At 47.4% G+C, this 20,537-nt stretch overlaps 1 protein-coding gene and 2 long non-coding RNA genes across 3 annotated transcripts; 1 reads left to right on the top strand and 2 right to left on the bottom strand.

Moving 5' to 3' along the window:
* Positions 1-171: 171 nt before the first annotated feature.
* LOC140422706 (uncharacterized) lies at positions 172-1,948 on the bottom strand. Its single transcript, XR_011947560.1, has 2 exons — positions 1,828-1,948; positions 172-538 (listed from the first exon to the last, which is right to left on the bottom strand). It is a non-coding gene; the product is annotated as an uncharacterized lncRNA (long non-coding RNA).
* Positions 1,949-2,017: 69 nt separating this feature from the next.
* LOC140419947 (uncharacterized) lies at positions 2,018-6,589 on the top strand. Its single transcript, XM_072503996.1, has 2 exons — positions 2,018-2,153; positions 4,752-6,589. The coding sequence occupies exon 2, from the start codon at positions 5,112-5,114 to the stop codon at positions 6,033-6,035; it is 924 nt and encodes a 307-aa protein (XP_072360097.1). The 5' UTR covers positions 2,018-2,153; positions 4,752-5,111; the 3' UTR covers positions 6,036-6,589.
* A 4,745-nt stretch (positions 6,590-11,334) lies between these two features.
* Positions 11,335-20,095, bottom strand: LOC140419946 (uncharacterized). Its single transcript, XR_011946104.1, has 3 exons — positions 19,483-20,095; positions 16,029-17,060; positions 11,335-13,540 (listed from the first exon to the last, which is right to left on the bottom strand). It is a non-coding gene; the product is annotated as an uncharacterized lncRNA (long non-coding RNA).
* Between the last annotated feature and the right edge of the window lie 442 nt (positions 20,096-20,537).

Below are 20,537 nucleotides of genomic sequence, written 5' to 3'. Positions count from 1 at the left end.
TGGGCTGTCATTGACATGAGCAACAGAGAGACAGCAAGTTGCCTGAGGCTGAATGGGAAGTTGAAACTTGTGACTCAAAACCAACTGTGTAAGATCTCTGAAAAGATCAGGAATTTTAAAAGATAAATTCTATACCCAGTGAACAAATTAATGAGTCATAAGACAAAAACATCATGTTTTATGATTTTTACTGCAACAAACTAGAAGCAACAATGCCTTAACACTATTTTTATAGGGAACGTATCCCTTGAACTATAAATAGAATGTTGCCCTTTTACTTTTAAGACAATCAAAAATCACACTCCATGGTTTTGTCGCTGAAGTTGTCACTCAATTCTCCTGGTACCAGCCCAATGTGATTCTTCATTCCTGTGTTTACTTCCATTCTGTTCCTTCGCCTGACTGGCAATCCTTAACCCCAGATGTGTCTTTTGCAGTGATAGTTTTCCTGATGATATTCAGGTCCTGATAAACCAAGTGACTCTTCCAAATCCTGAAGTGACGTTCGTTTTTTTTCTGCAAATCTTCATCTAATATCCTGTAAAAGGAATTTATAAATGGAAATTGAGAACAGGCAATTCTAGTTTCCATCCAACACACACTCCCTCCATTCTCACTCTGTAATGTTCATCCTCCTAATTCTCTAAAGGTGCTGATTCAGGCTGACTGACAGATCCCTGCTCACTGCTTCCCATCTTGGAGAGGCCTGAAAATCTCCATGCAGACTGCCAGACATAAATATGTCTATATTACTGAACTCAAAATGTGTGGAACATATAGACTCGATTCACTTCCTTTCTCTACAGTTGCTGCAAGTTACCAATGACCCCTCAGGATGAGAAAAGAAATGGAAAGATAAAGTAGACTTGGAGCGGCTGCTGCCTCTTGTGGGGCATTCCAGAACGAGAGGTAATAGTCTTACGGTAAGCGGTAGCAAATTCAAAACAGTTTTAATTAAAAAAAATTTTTTTTTAGAGTAACCAATTATTTTTTTTTCCAATTAAGGGGCAATTTAGTGTGACCAATTCACCAACTCTGCACATCTTTGGGTTGTGGGGGTGAAACCTACGCAGACATGGGGAGAAAGTGCAAATTCCACAGGCAGTGACCCGGGGCCGGGATCGAACCCAGGTCCTCAGCACCGTAGACAGCAGTGCTAACCACTGGTCCACAGTGCTGCCCTAATCAAAACAGAGTTGAAGAAAAACTGTTTCTACCAAGGGCTGTGAATATGTGGAATTCACTACCCCAGAGTGCGGTGGAGCTGGGACAGTGAGTAAATTTAGAGTTGGACAGATTTTTAATCGGGTTCAATGATTCTGAAGAACTCTCAGGACAGTGGAGATAAGGCCAGGATGAGATCAGCCATGACCGAATGGCAGAGCAGACTCGATGGGCCAAATGGCCTAATTCTGCTCCTATATCTTATGAACTTCTGGTTAAAGTCCAACAGGTTTATTTCGATGTCACTAGCTTTCGGAGCTCTGCTCCTTCCTCAGGTGAATGAGCAGCGCTCCAAAGCTAGTGACATCGAAACAAACCTGTTGGACTTTAATCTGGTGTTGTAAGACTTCTTACTGTGCCCACCCCAGTCCAACGCCGGTCTCCACATTATGACTTTATGAAAGGGGGAGACATTGATTTGATTCCCAGATGTTGCCCAGAGGAGGAAGTTTTAGTCTGAAACTCATTGTCCAACCTCCACATTGTGACATCACAAAGGAGCTCATCCTCTAAATCAGCCAATAGGAATCGATCCGCTCCGCGGTGACGTCAATGCATTAGTGCGCACACGCCGGCGCGCAGACACGCGAGCCCCGTCCCCACCCTTTGTTCTCTCTTCCCCAACACATCCTCGAAACGGTTTCCAGGCAACCGGCTGACAGTTCCGACTGTCGGTGTTCCCCCTACCCTGACCCGGGACTGCGCATGTCTCAGGAAGAGGGGCAGCTCCGCATGCGCAGGAGAGCTCACTTCCGCTGACCTTTCCACTCAGATGTTGACCAATGGAAAGACTGGGAGGACCGGAAAGGATCTGCCCCTCCGCCAATCAGATGCGGAAGTTGGAAAAGGAGGTTTCTGCGGAGCAAAGCTGTTGTTCCTTGAACCCTGAATGAGCTTGAGCTGCAGACAGACTCCTGTCTCCAACATCTGTGAGTAAAACACTTTCTTTTCTCCCCCTAGTCTCATTCTCACCTTTAATTGGTCACTTGCAGCAACTGAAGGGAAAGGAAGTGAATCCATGGAGGGTGCGGACTCTGCAAAGCTTGGCCCAGGTCTCTCTCTCTCTCTCTCTTAAAGACATTGACATCCTTTGCTCCCTCAGCTTGACACATTTATTTGTCTGGCTAAAAGGATGTTCACAATTAAAGGGCTGGTTTCTCCAGGAGATGGCTGGCATTGATGGGGTCAGTAAACAGGCCAAATCAAACCCAGCCAATTACTTCCCTGTCGGAATACTCTCCATCATCAGCAAAGTGATGGAAGGAGTCATCAAAGGTCCTATTAAGTGGCACTTATTCTGCAATAACCTGCTCCTGGACGCTCAGTTTGGGTTCCGCCAGGGTCACTCAGCTCCTGACCTCATTACATCCTTGGTTCAAACTTGGACGAAAGAGCTGAATGCCAAAAGTGAGGTGAGAGTGACTCCCCTTGACATCAAGGCAGCATTTGACCGAGTATGGCATCAAGGAGCCCCAGCTAAACTGGAGTCAATGGGAATCGGGGGATAACTTTCCACTGGTTGGAGTCATACCTGGCACAAAGGAAGATGGTTGTGGTGATTGGAGGTCAATCATCTCAGCTCCATGACATCACTGCAGGAATTCCTCAGGACAGTATCCTAGGCCCAACCATCTTCAGCTGCTTCATCAATGATCTCCCTTCCATCATAAGGTGAGAAGTGGTGATGTTTACGGATGACTGCACAATGTTCAGCACCATTCTCAACTCCTCAGATAATGAAGCAGTCCATGTCCAAATTCAGTAAGACCTGGACAATATCTAGACTTGGGCTGATAAGTGGCAAGTTACATTTGCGCTACACAAGTGCCAGGCAATGACCATCTTCGAAAAGAGAGGATCTAACTACCACCCCTTGACATTCAGTGGCATTCCCATCGCTGACACCCACACAACCAACATCCTGGGGGTTACCATTGATCAAAAACTGAACTGGACTAGCCATATTAATACTGTAGCTACCAGGGCAGATCAAGGGCTGGGAATCCTACGACGAGTAACACGCTTCCTGATACCCCAAAGCCTGTCCACCAGACATCTACAAGCACAAGTCAGGAGTGTAATCGAATGCGCTCCACTTTGCTGGATGAGTGCAGCTCCAACAACAAAGAAGCTCTACTCTATCCAGGACAAAGCAGCCTAATTGATTGCACCCCCTTCCATAAACATTCAAACCTTCCACCATCGACAAACAGTAGCAGCTGTGTATACCATCTACAAGATACACTGCAGTAACTCATAAAGGTTCCTCAGACAGCACCTTCCAAACCCACAACCACTACCATCTAGAAGGACAAGAGCAGCAGAAACCTGGGAAGCTCACCACCTGGAAGTTCTCCTCCAAGTTACTCACAACCGTGACTTGGAAATATATTGCTATTCCTTCACTGTCCCTGGGGCAACATCCTGGAATTCCCTCCCTAACAGCACAGGGGATGTACCTACTCCTCCAGGACTGCAGCAGTTCAAGAAGGCAGCTCACCACTACTTCGGAAGGGCAACTGGGGAAGGGCAATAAATGCCGGCCTAACCAGCATTGTCCACATCCCGTAAATTAATTTTTTAAAATTTAATATTGGACAGAGATATGTCTAGTGTTGTTATATGGTATGTATTGTATGGTATTATTGATGGTTCTGTAATAAAATACATGGATTATTATTTCTACTTTTGTAACGTAGTACTGTACCTACATTATATATTTCCAGTCATACAGTCATTGCAGCACTGACAGAATCCATTTGGGAACTCAACTCAATGCTGACTCTCTGTACAGCAATCCAGTCAGTCCCATTCCCCCTCGATATCCCTGTTCACCTGAAAGTTTATTTTCTTCACGTGACCATCCTATTTTACTTTAAATTATTGATCATCTCGACTTCCACAACCCTTGTGGGCAGTGAGTTCCCTGTCATGACTAAATAAAATTCTTCCTCAGAATTTCCCTACCTCTAATCAGTAAATATACTTATATGGAGATTCTCTACTCTTGTACAGGTTTTAGCGAGTTTAGATTTGTTGATCAGCGCCTTCACGAAAACTGGGAGGGAAAATAAGTGAATACAATCTGTATATTACACACATTTTTCATCCAGTAATATCGACATATATCTGTCTGGCAGCCTGCATGAAGATTTTCAGGTCTCTGTGTCCAGGACAGGAAGCAGTGAGCTTGGATCTGTCAATGAGCCTGAATCAGCACTTTCAGGAGAATTGGGAGGGTGAATATTAGATACAATGAAAATGAAATGAAAATCGCTTATTGTCACAAGTAGGCTTCAAATGAAGGTACTGTGAAAAGCCCCTAGTCGTCACATTCCGGCGCCTGTTCGGGGAGGCTATTACGGGAATTGAACCGTGCTGCTGGCCTGCCTTGGAGTGTGTGGGATTGAGATTTACAGCATTTCAGGGGAAGAGAGAGGAAAGAATGTTCGATATAAACTAGAATTGTCTGTTCTGAGTTTCTATCCTGTACTGACAATGATTACTATTGTAAAATCTGTTTGCAGGAAGTTCGAACGAGAGGAGTTTGAGGCCGATATCGCAAACTAAATATCACATCAAGAACTGACTGAGTAACTCAATTCTTGGGATCATCGGCCTTTGAATCTAGAAGGAGAAATGTTTGTCTATTCTGTCTGCTTCACGAGATTTTAAACATTAGTGTGTCTGGAAGAGCACTGAGACACACACACACACACCCGTGTGAGACTGTTACAGAGCACTGACTGTGGAAAGAGCTTTAACCAGTGACACAGTCTGAAAAAGTACTACACCATTCACAGCAGGGAGAGACTGTATAGGTGTTATGTGTGTGGACGAGGCTTCACTGATTGGCCAACGCGGTGAGATGCAAGATCACCTGGACTATGGAGAAACCATGGAAATGTGAGGATTGTGGGAAGGGATTCACAGCCCCACACGAGCTGGAAAGGCATCAACACAGTCACACTGGAGAGAGACCTTTCACCTCTCAGTGTTTAAAGGGATTCACTGCCATTGGCAGCCTGCGGAGACACGAACGAGTTCACACCGGGGAGAGGCCTTTCATCTGCACTGTGTGTGATAAGGGATTCACTGACATTAGCAGCCTGCGGAGACACGAAAGAGTCCACACTGGAGAGAGGCCTTTCACCTGCTCTCAGTGTGATAAGGGATTCACTGACATTGGCAGCCTGCGGAGACACGAACGAGTTCACACCGGGGAGAGGCCATTCATCTGCACTGTGTGTGATAAGGGATTCACTCATTTACACAACCTGCAGACCCACCAGCGAGTTCACACCGGGGAGAGACCATTCATCTGCACTGTGTGTGATAAGGGATTTACTCGGTTACCCCACCTGCAGAGACACCAGAGAGTTCACACCGGGGAGAAGCCGTTCATCTGCACTGTGTGTGATAAGGGATTCACTCAGTTATCCCACCTGCAGAGACACCAGCGAGTTCACACCGGGGAGAAGCCATACATCTGCTCTGTGTGTGATATGGGATTCACTCAATTATCCAACCTGCGTAGCCACAATGTCACTCACACCAAGAGCAGGCCCTTTAAATGCTCTGACTGCAGGAAGGGTTTCAAAAGCGCTCAGCTACTGATGTCCCACCAGCGCATTCACACTGAGGAGAGACCGTTCAGCTGCTCTCACTGCACAAAGAGGTTTCAAACATCATCCAGATTGCGGAGACACCAGCGAGTTCACACTGGAAAGAAGCCATTCACCTGCTCTCACTGTGGGGAGGGATTCACTCAGTCGTCCAACATGCTGAAACACCAAAGGGTTCACAAGTGATGTTGGGTTAGATTCTGCTGTTAATCACATCCAGGACTGAACCTGGAGTGGGTGAAAGTGTTTGTCTCCTCGCCAACTCCTGGTGCTCGGACGTGGTGACCCTGGCGAACTACTGCTCCCCGGATCTGGAATACCCGACTGTGAAGTGCCGTCCAAACTACCTTCCATGGGAATTCTCTTCTGCCATCATCACGGCGGTCTACATCCCACCCCAGGCGGAAGTGAAGAAGGCGCTTGATGAATTGTACACCGCACTGCTATAAATAACAATGAAGCAGAATACCCGGAGGCCTTGTTCATCGTGGCCGGGGACTTCAACCAGGCCAACCTCGAGTGTACTGCCAAAATTTCACCAACACATCTCCTGTCCCGACAGGGACCCCAACATCCTTGACTGGAAGTATCGGCAGTATCAAGGTGCTAAAGTACGTCCTGTACTTTCCCACTAACCTGCAGACAAAACAGCTGCAACTGTACTGTGTATAAACGTGTGTTATTGTAACTACTCCTTGAGGTGCTTCGGTTCGCTGAAGCATTCCCTGCGTGTTTGTAATAAAGATTCCTAAACTTTACCCAACTCTAGACTCCGAGTGACATTTGTCCCAAAACAACCTGGTGTCAGGAACAGGATCCACTGACGGCTCTGGTTAAAGGAAAGTCCCCGTGGACAGCAGATACCGGGGTGAGTATTGTTTGTTTTATACCACCCGTGTTTAGTTCAGTTTGACTGACCATTGGGGACTCCTCAGAACCTCAGGGAGCTGTTTCTGGTCTGTTTCTTTGACATCAATTCAATGCAATTTCAATAACTGGAACATTTCAGGCAGGGAATTGTCGGTTTTATACCAAGGATATGTTTGGGGGCGATACTGAAGTCCCCGTGACCGAGAGGGTTTTGTAGCTGCCAAAATATGAGGGGATAAAGGCGTACGGGAGGTGAAACAGAAAGAGTTAGGCAGTTGGACAGAGTTTGGCGTGTGGTCAGAGGTCCCAGATAGGGGTCAGCCAGCATCATCACATCAATGGATCTGCACAGAAAAGGTCCAACCAGATGGAACTTATAAGGCCCAAGGTGAGGTCAGTGACGCGGGAATTTGAAGAAGTCTTCGGAGAGAAAGAGGTCAGAGTGGACTCACCCACAGCGGGAAAGGTAATTTTGAAATTTCTTTGGCCCTTTTCGTGACATTTTCTCGGAACCTTCAGTCAAGAAATATAAAAGCTGCATTTGCGCTGGGGGATCACCTCCAGAGGGCAGTGTTTCTGCAACCACCTACGGTGCCAGATGGAGATCGAAGACTTTGGAAGTTCAATAAGTTTGTCTATGTTTTGAACAATGTTTCAAGTGTATGGCACTTCTCAGTTAGATCAGTTTTGTCCAAGTCAGGTTGTCCCTACCTGAAGGCAGAAGCTGCCGTGCTTTATTGGTACGAAGGCAGGAAACTCTCGGGCATCTTTATGATGCATGTTGATGACTGCCTATGTGGTGGTACTAGTGAGTTCCAAAACAATGTTACTGACAGGATCAGAACAACATTTAAGGTTGGAGTCAGACTTCTGGGACCTTTAAATAAATTGGATTGGAAATCGGGAAGTGTGGGTCTGACGTGACTTTACATCAACAATCTCACGGAGACAGTATGAACCCTGTCACAGTCAATGGGGCCGGGGCCTCACAGAAAGATGAAGATGTTTCCAAAGCTGGGACTGAACTACTGCAAAGTTGAATTGATGAATGGGGCACACAGGCAAGGCCGGATACAAGTTTTGATGTCTTTGAGCTGAGTTCTGTAATGAAACATCCAGAGGGCAAGGATATTTAACGGGCAAACAAAACATTAAAAAATACAAGATGGAGAAATGTGTGTTGAAATTTCCATCTTTGAGTGAGCTGCAAAATATAAAATGGATTTTTTTAGTGATGCCTCACTCGAATGAGCCTGGCTCAGTGCCTGTACACTGAGTGATGTTTAAAAATCTCTTTCAGCAGAAGAACAGACAAACATTTCTCATTCTAAATTCAAAGGTCGATGATATTCAGCTCCCATGAATCGAGTGACTCTGTCACATCTTGATGTGATATTTGGTGTGAAGTTTCTGTCTGTAACTCCTCCCCTTCTAATATCCTGTAAAAGGAGTTTACAAAAGCCATCACTGTTAGTGCAGGATACCCAAATGAAATGTGAAATTCGATCCTATTGTAAGATCCGGGTTTGGCTCCAATCTCAATTGTAACACTCAAATCAATTACACGTCAGACTGTGTTGTGAAAGTTACCTGCAGCTCCTGACTAGTTGCAGACCATTCCAGGTACAAGAATATTGTCACAGAATTTATTAAGTTAATTGTAATAAGTACAAAATCACAATAATTAACAAAGGCAGTGGATCAGTCCGTTCACTCTGGATCACCAGCTCTCAGCTTCCAGGTGACTGTGGAGCTGGCTCTTGTTCTGTTGACTGAAGTCTATCCTCTTACTTCATGTTGAGTTGTGCACCGAGCTCCAGAGAATTGTAGCTCATTAACCCTTTCTAGTACCTACCTCTAACCATGGCTGGTAGTTTCCTGTGGTTCTGATTGGCCCAAGCAGCCCATGATCAGTCCCTGATTGGTTAAATGGGGCACGATCAATGTCTGATTGCTCTCTGAAGGATATCGGTCACCTTGCTGATGTGTGATGTCAGTTTCTCATTGTGGTGTCACTTCCTCATGATTAATATTCGTCAGGCTCATCGTCCTAACTGATGCCTAAAGTCACCCATGATTATTGTGGTACATTAATTACAAGCCTTATTTAATACTTCCTGTACACTCTACCTACAATGTAACTACTGTTAGGAGGCCCATTAACTACTCACACAAGAGACCTTGTAACTTATTTGTTCTTATCTCGAGCAAAGCTGATTCCACACCCTTAACGTTCAGGCTAAGTTGATCTCTCTGTACTGAACTAATGTAATCCTTAATGAACAGGAGCAATCCCATCATCTTTTCCGAGCTTCATGCATTCCAATATGTCAAATACCCTTCAACATTTAGATTCCAGCCTTGGTCCCCTTTCAAACAAGTCTCTGTAATGTCTATCAGGACACACATTTATCTCTATCCGTGCTGACAAATCTTTTTTTTAAATTTAGAGTACCCAATTCATTTTTCCAATTAAGGGGCAATTTAGCATGGCCAATCCACCTAGCCTGCACATCTTTCAATTGTGGGGGTGAAACCCACGCAAACACGGGGAGAATGTGCAAACTCCACATGTCAGTGACCCAGAGCCAGGATCGAACCTGGGACCTCGGCGCCGTGAGGCAGCACTGCTGACCACTGCACCACCATGCTGCCCCATCTGCGCTGACAATTCATCCAATCTCTGTCAAATGCTGCGTGCATTTTCAATCCATTTTCAGGGGTTCAATAATCCAATAGGGATTTCAAGTGAAACCTCTTCATCCAGCGAGTTGTGAGAATATGGAAGTCACTACCACAGTGAGTGGTTGGGGTGAACAGCATGAATGCTGCATGAACAGCTGTATCTTGACAAGGGAGAAAGGAATAGAAGGAGATGCTGATGGGGGGAGATGAAGAGGGCTGAGTGGAGGCTCATGCGGAACATAAATACTGACAGAGACCAATTGAGCCGACTGGCCGGGCCCTGTGCTGTAGACTCAATGGAACAGAGACAAATGTATTCATTTTAGATCCACCTGATAAAACTCTTTTCTTGGGATGGAGGCATCACGGGCTGGGTCAGCATTTGTTACCCATTCATAATTGCCCTTGAACTGAGTGGCTTGCTAGGTCATTACAGTGGGGGACAGTTAAGAGTCAACCACATCTGTGTGGCTCTGGAGTCACGTGTGGGCCAGACCAGGTAAGGATGGCAGATTTCTTTCACTGAAGGACATTAGTAAAACAGATGGGTTTTTACAACAATTGACAATGGTTTCATGGTCATCATTAGACTTTTAATTCCAAATTTTTATTGAATTAAAATTTCACCATCTTTCCTGGTGGGATTCGAACCCCAGAATAATACCTGGGTCTCTGGATTACTAGTCCAGCGGCAATACCACTAGGCCACCGCCTCCCCCATACTATCCAGGATAAAATAAACACAAAGCCGTGAGACTGTCCAGAATGTACCTGTTGTGTAGAACCTTGGTCAGACCGCAGCTGGAGGACTGTGTGCAGTTTTACTGCCCTTGTCGCCAGAGGGAAAGGGCAACAAAGGTTCACCAGACTTGTTCCGGGGATGGCAGGACTGCCCTTAGAGGAGAGATTGGAGAAACCTGGCCTGTATTCTCTAGTGTCAAATAATGAGAAGTGATCACAATGAAACCTACAAAATACTGAAAGGAATAGACAGGGGAGGTGCAGGTGAGATGTTTCCCCTGGTTGGGGAGTCTGGAACCAGTGGACACAATTTCAAAATAAGGGGGAAGCCACTTAGGACCGGTCTCGGAGGAGACATTTTTTTACTCAGAGGGTTGTGAATCTTTGGAATTCTGTACCCCAGAGGGCTGTGCAAGCTCAGTCACTGAGTGTGTTTAAAGCAGAGACTGACAGATATCTAAATACCAATAACACAAAGGGATATGGGGATAGTGTGGGGGACCCAGACTCACTCACTCACTCACACAGACTCACTCACTCACTCACACAGACTCACTCACTCCCACAGACTCACTCACTCACACAGACTCACTCAATCACTCACCCAAACTCACTCACACAGAATCACTCACTCACTCCCACATACTCACTCAATCACTCACTCACTCACTCACACAGAATCACTCACTCACTCCCACATACTCACTCAATCACTCACTCACTCACACAGACTCACTCAAGTGGATGATCAGCCATGATTGTATTGAATGTTGGCGCAGGCTCGATGGGCTGAATGGCCAAGTCCTGCTCCTATGTTCCAATGATACAAAGAAAGGTAGGAAAGTGAATTGTGAGGAGGACATAAGGAGGTTACAAGGTGATATAGATAGGTTAAGTGAGTGGAAAAAATATGCAAAATGGAGAATAATGTGGGAAAATGTGAAATTGTCCATTTTGGCAGGAAGAATAAAAAAGCTTCTTATCTAAACGGTGAGAGATTGCAGAGCTCTGAGATTCAGAGGGATCTGGGTGTCCAAGAGCATGAATCACAAAAGGCAAGTATACAGGTACAGCAAGTAATTAGGAAAGCTAATAGAATGTTATTGTTTATTGTGGGGGAATTGAATACAAAAGTAGGTTATGCTCCTGTGAGCGGGAATGAATCCAAAAGAATCCCTCGACATTCAGGTCTGCTTCAAACACCAAACAGTTTATTGTTGTAACACCGGCGGGGAGTAAGCCTCTGGGCAAAGGCAGATACCTCTCCACTGAACAAAGGGAATCATCATCATTTATACAATTTCAAATAGTTAGTCAGCCCAACTCAGCCGGACACGATCCAATCACAATGATTGTAGATTACACACATTGACTGGTAGACCCAATGAAAGTGGTTACTGGGCAGCAGGGAATTGCGTGATCAGCTCATGGACAGCTAGGGGGTTACTCATGAACTCATGATGCCTTCCAGACCCCCTCATCGACCATCCTTGGGTCTTGTGTATACATAACTCACTTATCTTAACCTTGTTACTGGCTGGTACCATTGTCAGAATTCCATACGAGCATCCCCCTTTGTGAGAGAGAGAGTGAGCTGACTGGTGGTGATTTAATCTGAGGGTCACCACACCTCAGACGAGGGACAATGTTGAGGAGGCAGGGCCTTCATGGATGGCCTCAGCCGGTACGGCAGTTGAACCCATGCTGTTGGTGTCGCTCAGTATCACAAACCAGCCATCCAGCCAACTGAGCTAACCAATCCCCTGAAATATTAGTTATTGCCTGTCTCCCATCACACCATTTAATGTTGTTTCTCAGTCCATGTCAGACAACCTGCCCCATACCTTGATAATTTTCTTCTGCGAGAAACACAAGAGATAAATTAAACAAAAGAACCATGTACCCTCCATGGCCCATCTCCATGGCAAGGTGGCATGCTTTAGGGGGATCCAAACAGAAATGGGAAGGAAGCATCTTCCAACTTCCAAACCAACTTTCAATCTGTGATCCTTGTGAAATTTGAAACCAGGTATTCGCAACAAGGCTCGAAGAGCAACAGCCCACTGGAGTCAAAGTCATGAGACCGGCCAGTCCAGTAGAGGAAACTCTCCAACCATCCCCATTGACCAACTGTCAGAATGAACAAAATGTAGTCCTGGATGTAATTGAGAGTAGCAACACTAACAGCAGAATCCAACCCCTGTAATCACTTGTGAACTTGTTTGTGTCTCAGAAGCTGCGATGAATCACGGAATCCCTTCCCACATTCAGAGCAGGTGAACAAACTCTCCCCAGTGTGAACTCGCTGATGTGCCTGCAGATGGGATAACTGAGTGAATCCCTTCCCACACGGAGAGCAGGTGAATGGCTTCTCCCCAGTGTGAACTCGCTGGTGTCTCTGTAGGTTGGATAACCGAGTGAATCCCTTCCTACAATGAGAGCAGGCGAATGGCTTCTCCCCAGTGTGAACTCGACGGTGTGCCCGCAGGTTGGATAACAAAGTGAATGTCTTCCCACACTGAGAACAGGTGAATGGCCTCTCCCCAGTGTGAACTCGCTGGTGTATCTGCAGGTGGGATAACCGAGTGAATCCCTTCCCACACTGGGAGCAGGCGAATGTCCTCTCCCCAGTGTGAACTCGCTGGTGTGACTGCTGGCTGGACATATGAGTGAATGCCTTCCCACACTGGGAGCAGGTGAATGGCTTCTCCCCCGTGTGAACTCGCTGGTGTGTCTGCAGGTGGGATAAGCGAGTGAATCCCTTCCCACACTGGGAGCAGGTGAACGGCCTCTCCCCAGTGTGAACTCGCTGGTGTATCTGCAGGCTGATCAACTGAGTGAATCCCTTCCCACACTGGGAGCAGGTGAACGGCCTCTCCCCTGTGTAAACTTGCTGGTGTCTCTGCAGGTTGGATGAGGAAATGAATCCCTTCCCACACTGAGAGCAGGTGAATGGCCTCTCCCCAGTGTGAATGCGTCGATGAATCTCCAGCGCAGATGGGACTCTGAATCCCTTCCCACAGTCCCCACATTTCCATCGTTTCTCCATATTTTGGGTCTATTTGTGTCTCTCCAGGGCGGACAATCAGTTGACGCCTTGTTCACACACAGAACACGTGTACGGTCTCTTCCTGCTGTTTTTTCAGGCTGTGTAACTGATTAGAGCTCTTTCCACAGTCAGTGCTCTGGAACACTCTCACTCGGGTGTGTGTGTCTCGGTGCTTTTCCAGTCACACTCATGTTTTAAAATCTTCTCAAGCCAACAGACGAGGCAAACATTTCTCCTTCTAGATTCAAAGTCCGATGATGTTCATGCCCTGATGAATCGAGTGACTCAGTCTGATTGAGACGCTTAGTTTGAGATATCTGTCTGTAATTCGTCCTTTTCTAATATCCTGTAAAAACAATTTACAAAACACATCAGTGTCAGTACAGGACAGAAACTCAGAACACACGGGGACTTCCGGTTGCGACATGTCGGGAGCGGCCGCATATGAGGCAGCTCTCATCCGGGGACTTTGTTTTCCATCTTTTTCACCCGGTCTTTGAGGGGGTTTGGGGATATTTCAAATTTGTCAATGGGATAAAGCTCAATTACTGTGGAAATGTCCAAGAAACCAAGTTTGAAGAAGCCAGCGGGCAAAGAATCGTCATCCGATTCAGATTCTTTTCCAGGCTCATTGGAAACAAAATGGCGGCGGCTGCTGCCGAAGCGAAAGTTATAGTGTTGTCAGTTGAGATGCTCATGGGCATCTTAGCAACAGCCGACTATCTCCGAGGATTTCCCTATATCAACCGAGAAGCCCCCAGCTCCTATTCAATTGATAAACGGTAAAGGGTGCAGGGCATGGGGGTGGCTCTTTCGATGAAGAGCAAGCGGATTGTCTCTTTAGAGGCTAAGATGGTCTTTTGGCTGATAATAACAAATCTCTATGTGCCAAAGTAGACGACTTAGAGAATCGCTTCAGGAGACAAACTCTTCGCGTTATGGGGCTGCTGGAGGGATTGGAGGGCCCGCACCCGACTGAATACACGTCCAGGATGTTTGGGAAGATGGTGGGGAGGGTGAACAGTTGTTCCTTCCTGAGCTGGATGGGGCCCATCACTCGCTCTGTCAGACGCCTTGCCCAGGAGAGCCACCTCGGGCAATTACCGTCAGGTTCCACAGTTACCGGGATAAGGAACGAGTCCTGAGGTGGGCGAATGATCACTGTAACTACAAATGGGATAGCCATGCCATCAGGCCCCATCAGGATGTGGGGGCGGAGCTGCCAAAAAAGAGGGCGGCATTTATCAAGCCCAAGGCTGCACTTTTCATACGTGGTGTTCGGTTTGGGGTGGTTTACCCAGCACACCTCCCAGTGAGTTTTAATTCAAAAGACCACTACTTTTGAGGCGCTGGATGATGCCGATGCTTTTGTGAGGAAGCTCAGGCTCGGTATTTTTGTATTATATATGGGGTCTTGTTGTTTTTGGAGAGGGATTGTGGTTTTGGGGTCTTGTTGGGGTTTCTTGTACCAGTTTGTATTTGACTGTTTTTTTGTGGGGGTGGGGGTTTCCTTTATTTAAAGTTGGGTGCAGGTGGGAGGGGGGTTTGTTATGGTTACTCAGTTTTATATGCCCCGGGGGGGGAGTTGCCCTGCGAGCTGAAGAAGGTAGTTAATGGGAACGAAGTGGTGGGGGTAACTGCAGCTCATTAACATAGTATAGGTTTTAGATTATGGGCTGAGTGTGTTGGTTCTGTTTGGCGTTAAGGATTGTTGAGCAAGGATTGTTGAGCTAAGGGTCTGGGGGGGTTCTTCGGGCTTTTGGTTGTGGTTTTAATGAGAGGCAGGGAGATGGGGAGCTGGGGGATGGGGAGCTGGGGGATGGAGAGCTGGGGGATGGAGAGCTGGGGGATGGGGAGCTGGGGGATGGGGAGCTGGGGGATGGGGAGCTGGGGGATGGGGAGCTGGGAGATGGGGGATGGGGAGCTGGGGGATGGGGAGCTGGGGGATGGGGAGCTGGGGGATGGGGAGCTGGGGGATGGGGAGCTGGGGGATGGGGAGGGTTTATCGACAGTGACTACAGCTTGCTCTTTGCTCTGTTTTGTTGGGGGCCTGGTGGCCGACTCAGGTGGGCTCGATGCCGATACTTTTTCAGTCATTTTAGAATGATCTCTTTTGGTGGATATGGCTGACTGGGGTACGGGGTGGGTGGGGGTAAACCCTCAATCCGACTGGCCATTTGGAATGTGAGGATGTGAGGGGGTTGAACGGTCTAGTGAAGAGACCAGGGATATTCGCTTATGTGAAGAGTTTGAATGCGGATGTGGTGTTTTTGCAGGAGAGCCATTTGCGGGTCAGGATCAGACACGGTTACGGAAGGCTTGGGTGGGACAGATGTAGGTCCCAGGGGACCGCAGTGTTGATAAGTAAAAGCGTTTCTTTTTCAGCTTTTCGAATTCTGACAGATCCGAATGGGAGACACGTGATTGTCAGTGGGTCTTTCGTGGGCACCTTGATAGTCCCAGTACATGTGTCCACTCCGAATTGGGACGATCACAGTTTATATTAATAAATTACTGACCTCTATTCCTGACTTGGACACACATCAGCTAATCTTGGGGGGAGACTTTAATTGTGTTTTGGATCCTAGTCTGACCGATCTATGCCCAGGTCTGTGATTCCTTCGGGGTGGCCAAAGTGGTGGTGACTTTCATAAGACCATATGACATAGGAGCAGAATTAGGCCACTCGGCCCATCGAGTCTGCTCCGCCATTCAATCATGGCTGATATTTTCTCATCCCCATTCTCCTGCGTTCTCCCCATAACCCCTGATCCCCTTATTAATCAAGAACCCATCTAACTTCATGGAGCAGATTGGGGGGCAGAAATTCATACCTTGGATCCGTTGTTATAAAGGCCTCCCACCACTAGTGTTTATACAAATATGCTGAGCTCAGGTTATTTTCAGTTGGATAGGGGCACAAGGCAGTGTTGCCCACTGTCTCTGCTTCTGTTTGCCTTGGGGTGGCATGGTGGCACAGTGGTTAGCACTGCTGCCTCACAGCACCATGGACCCGGGTTCAATTCCAGCCTTGGGTGACTGTCTGTGTGGAGTTTGCCCTTTCTCCTCGTATCTGAGTGGGTTTCCTCCTGGAGCTCCGGTTTCCTCCCACAGTCCAAAGATGTTCAGGTGAGGTGGACCGGCCGTGATAAACATCCCCCTAGTGTCCAAAAGGGGATGGTTGGGTTACAGGAATAGGGTAGAGGTGTGGGCCTAGGTAGGATGCTCTTTCAGAGGGGCGGTGCAGACTTGATGGGCCGAATTGCCTCCTTCTGTACTGTAGGAATTCGATAATACTATGAATAAAGCCATTGGCTACTACGTTGAGGTTTTCCGGGTGATGGACAGGGTTAGAGAGGCGAGGGAGAGAGCACAGGGTGTCCCTGTATGCAGATGATCTGCTTCTTTATATCACGGACCCAGTCTCCATGATGGATGAGATAATGAAGCTTTTGTGGAGTTTTGACTCCTTTTCTGGGTACAGAGTAAATCCGGACAAGAGCTCATATTATCTGGTGATCCCCCAGAGAGGGGGGCTGACCTGGGGATGTTGCCTTTTAACCTTGCCAGATCCAGCTTGGTTATCTGGGAATCCAGGTAGCCCACGAGTGGGCCTCTCTTCAGAAATGTCAGTTTGCTCGGCTGGTGAATGAGGTCAGGGCAGATTTGCAGAGGTGGCAACCTCCCACTGTCTTTAGCCGACAGGGTTCAGATGGTTAACATGAACATCCTTCCGAGGTTGCTGTTTCTTTTCCAATGTCTCCCTATCTTTTATCTTTCTTCACAAATCATCCAATGTTAAAATCAATACGCTGATTACTTCTTTCATTTGGGTGGGAAGGACCCCGAGGATTTGTAGGACATTCCTGCAGAGAGAGAGAGACAGGCTTAGCCATATTTCATCTGTTTAAGAAGGGTAGCAAGGATAATCCAGGGAACTACAGGCCGGTGAGCGTTACGTCAGTGATAGGGAAATTACTGGAGAGAATTCTTCGAGACAGGATCTACTCCCATTTGGAAGCAAATGGACGTATTAGTGAGAGGCAGCATGGTTTTGTGAAGGGGAGGTCATGTCTCACTAACTTGATAGAGTTTTTCGAGGAGGTCACTAAGATGATTGATGCAGGTAGGGCAGTGGATGTTGTCTATATGGACTTCAGTAAGGCCTTTGACAAGGTCCCTCATGGTAGACTAGTACAAAATGTGAAGTCACACGGGATCAGGAGTGAGCTGGCAAGGTGGATACAGAACTGGCTAGGTCATAGAAGGCAGAGAGGAGCAATGGAAGGATGCTTTTCTAATTGGAGGGCTGTGACTAGTGGTGTTCCGCAGGGATCAGTGCTGGGACCTTTGCTGTTTGTAGTATATAAAAATGATTTGGAGGAAAATGTAACTAGTCTGATTAGTAAGTTTGCAGACGACACAAAGGTTGGTGGAATTGCGGATAGCGATGAGGACTGTCAGAGGATACAGCAGGATTTAGATTGTTTTGGAGACTTGGGCGGAGAGATGGCAGATGGAGTTTAATCCGAACAAATGTGAGGTAATGCATTTTGGAAGGTCTAATGCAGGTAGGGAATATACAGTGAATGGTAGACCCCTCAAGAGTATTGAAAGTCAGAGAGATCTAGGTGTACAGGTCCACACAGGTCACTGAAAGGGGCAACACAGGTGGAGAAGGTAGTCAAGAAGGCATACAGTATGCTTGCCTTCATTGGCCGGGGCATTGAGTATAAGAATTGGCAAGTCATGTTGCAGCTGTATAGAACCTTAGTTAGGCCACACTTGGAGTATAGTGTTCAATTCTGGTCGCCACACTACCAGACGGATGTGGAGGCTTTAGAGAGGGTGCAGAAGAGATGTACCAGAATGTTGCCTGGTATGGAGAGCATTAGCTATGAGGAACGGTTGAATAAACTTGGTTTGTTCTCACTGGAACGACGGAGGTTGAAGGGCGATCTGATAGAGATCTACAAAATTGTGAGGGGCATAGACAGAGTGGATAGTCAGAGGCTTTTCCCCAGGGTAGAGGGGTCAATTACTCGGGGGCATAGGTTTAAGGTGCGAGGGGCAAGGTTTAGAGTAGATGTACGAGGCAAGTTTTTTTACACAGAGGGTAGTGGGTGCCTGGAACTCACTACCGGAGGAGGTGGTGGAAGCAGGGACGATCGTGACATTTAAGGGGCGTCTTGACAAATACGTGAATAGGATGGGAATAGAGGGATACGGACCCAGGAAGTGTAGAAGATTGTAGTTTAGTCGGGCAGCATGGTCGGCACAGGCTTGGAGGGCCGAAAGGCCTGTTCCTGTGCTGTACTTTTCTTTGTTCTATTATTGGGCAGCCAATATTGAAAGGGTGCTGGGGTTATTCAGAGATCTGAATTCTATATGGGGGCAGATGGAGACAGGCACTTGTCAGGGTCCAGTTTATGGGCCTTGGTTAATGCCTTGCTTCCGTTTTCTCCTGTGAAATGTACCTTGAGCCCTGTGGTGGTGGCTACACTGAGGGTTTGGAGACAGTTCAGGCAACGCTATTGGCTCAGCTCAATATTGTTGTTGGCCCCTCTCTCTGGGACTCATCACTTTTTGCCTACGGATTTAGATTTAGGTCCTGGAGGAGGGAAGCTCTGGAAAAGTTTGGTGACTTGTTTGTGAACGGCAGGTTTATTGGTTTTGAGAACTGGTGGAAAAATTACAACTCGCGAGCTCTAATTTTCTTAGATGCATGATTTCCTACGTAAGAAGATCTCGGCGTTTCCTTTAGCACCCCTGCCGTCTCTGATGATTTGGATTCTATCTCTTGCTGACGTGGGCGAGGGTAGGATTTCAGATATCTACAGTCTGCAGAGCAAGCTCCACTGAATGAGGTGAGGAGAAAGTGGAAGGGGGAATTGGATCTGGTTTCTGTGGAGGGGGTGTGGAGTGAGACTGTACAGGGTCAACACAACCTCCTCCTGTGTTAAGTGGAGCTTGACAGGGGACATCTGACTAGGTTGTGTGGTTTTGTTCTCGGGGGTGGCAGACAGGTGAGCTTGGTGTTCTCGGGTCTGGCGAATCATAAAAGGTACCATCCTTTTAGCCAGACAAATAAATGTGTCAAGCTGAGGGAGCAAAGGATGTCAATGTCTTTAAGAGAGAGAGAGAGAGAGAGAGACCTGGGCCAAGCTTTGCAGAGTCTGCACCCTCCCTGGATTCACTTCCTTTCCCTTCGGTTGCTGCAAGTCACCAATTAAAGATCAGAATGAGAAAATAAATGGAAAGGGGGAGAAAAGAAACTGTTTTACTCACAGATGTTGGAGACAAGAGGAAGTATCAGTATGGGTAAAGCTCAATAGTCATTCACACAAGGCCCGCGCTCTGATTGGCTGGAGGGCAAAAGTCCTTCCGGTGGCCCACTCTTTCCTTTCGTCAACATTTCAGCGGGAAGTCAGGGCGGGGGGGTGGGTCTCTGCACATGCGCAGCTGCCTCTCTGTTATGGACATGCGCATTACCGGTCGACGTTGGGCCACAAGCGGAATTGTCGGTGTTTGGAGCATGCGCATTCGGAATAATGGGCCTGTTCGTTTTGGAAAGCCCGAGCAAAACTAAGGAGGTGGGTGGAAAGATTTGGAAATACTCTGTGGAGCCGCAAAACCTGATGAATAGTTGTCAGCTCCCTGATCCTGGTTCGGGAAATTCTTTCCCAGGTCCAGGCTCAAGTTAATGCCCAAAATATTTGTTCAGTGAGTGGAGGATGGGGAGGGGAAACAATAAGGTTAGACCCCGCCCCTCATTCACTCTGACTGGCTGAAGGACCGAGTGGCTATCTCCGTCCTCTAGCCCCGCCCCTCATTCTCTCTGATTGACTGGAGGACCGAGCGGCTCTCTGAGTCCTCCAGACCCGCCCCTCATTCACTGCGTGCTGGAGGACCATGCATCTGTCTCAGTCCTCCAGTCCCGCCCCTCATTCACTCAAATGGTTGACACAGTCCTCCATCCTCATTAACTCTGACTGGCTGGAGGGCCAAGCGGCAGTCTCAGTCCTCCAGGCCCGCCCCTCATTATCTCTGATTGGCTGGAGGACCAGTCGGCTCTCAGTCATCCAGCCCCGCCTCTCATTCACTCTGATTGGCTGGAGGACCAGGCGGCTCTCAGTCCTCCAGCTCCGATCCGTTACCTGGAGACTGGGCAGCGCATTCCCAACGTAAGGTATTCAAATTCCGGCTCCAAAATCACACCCTGGCGAGTAGGCCGTGAATCCCCAAGGAAAGGTTTTTTCATTGAGCTCCGAAAATCCGGACCTCTCAGTCCACTCCCTGGAAACTAGGCCGTGAATCCCCGAGGAAAGGTCTTTATACTGACT

The sequence above is a fragment of the Scyliorhinus torazame genome, chromosome 5, assembly GCF_047496885.1.
Source record: "Scyliorhinus torazame isolate Kashiwa2021f chromosome 5, sScyTor2.1, whole genome shotgun sequence".
NCBI lineage: Eukaryota > Metazoa > Chordata > Chondrichthyes > Carcharhiniformes > Scyliorhinidae > Scyliorhinus > Scyliorhinus torazame.
Note: the sequence above shows the minus strand (reverse complement) of the source record. Positions and strands in the feature narration are given on the sequence as shown.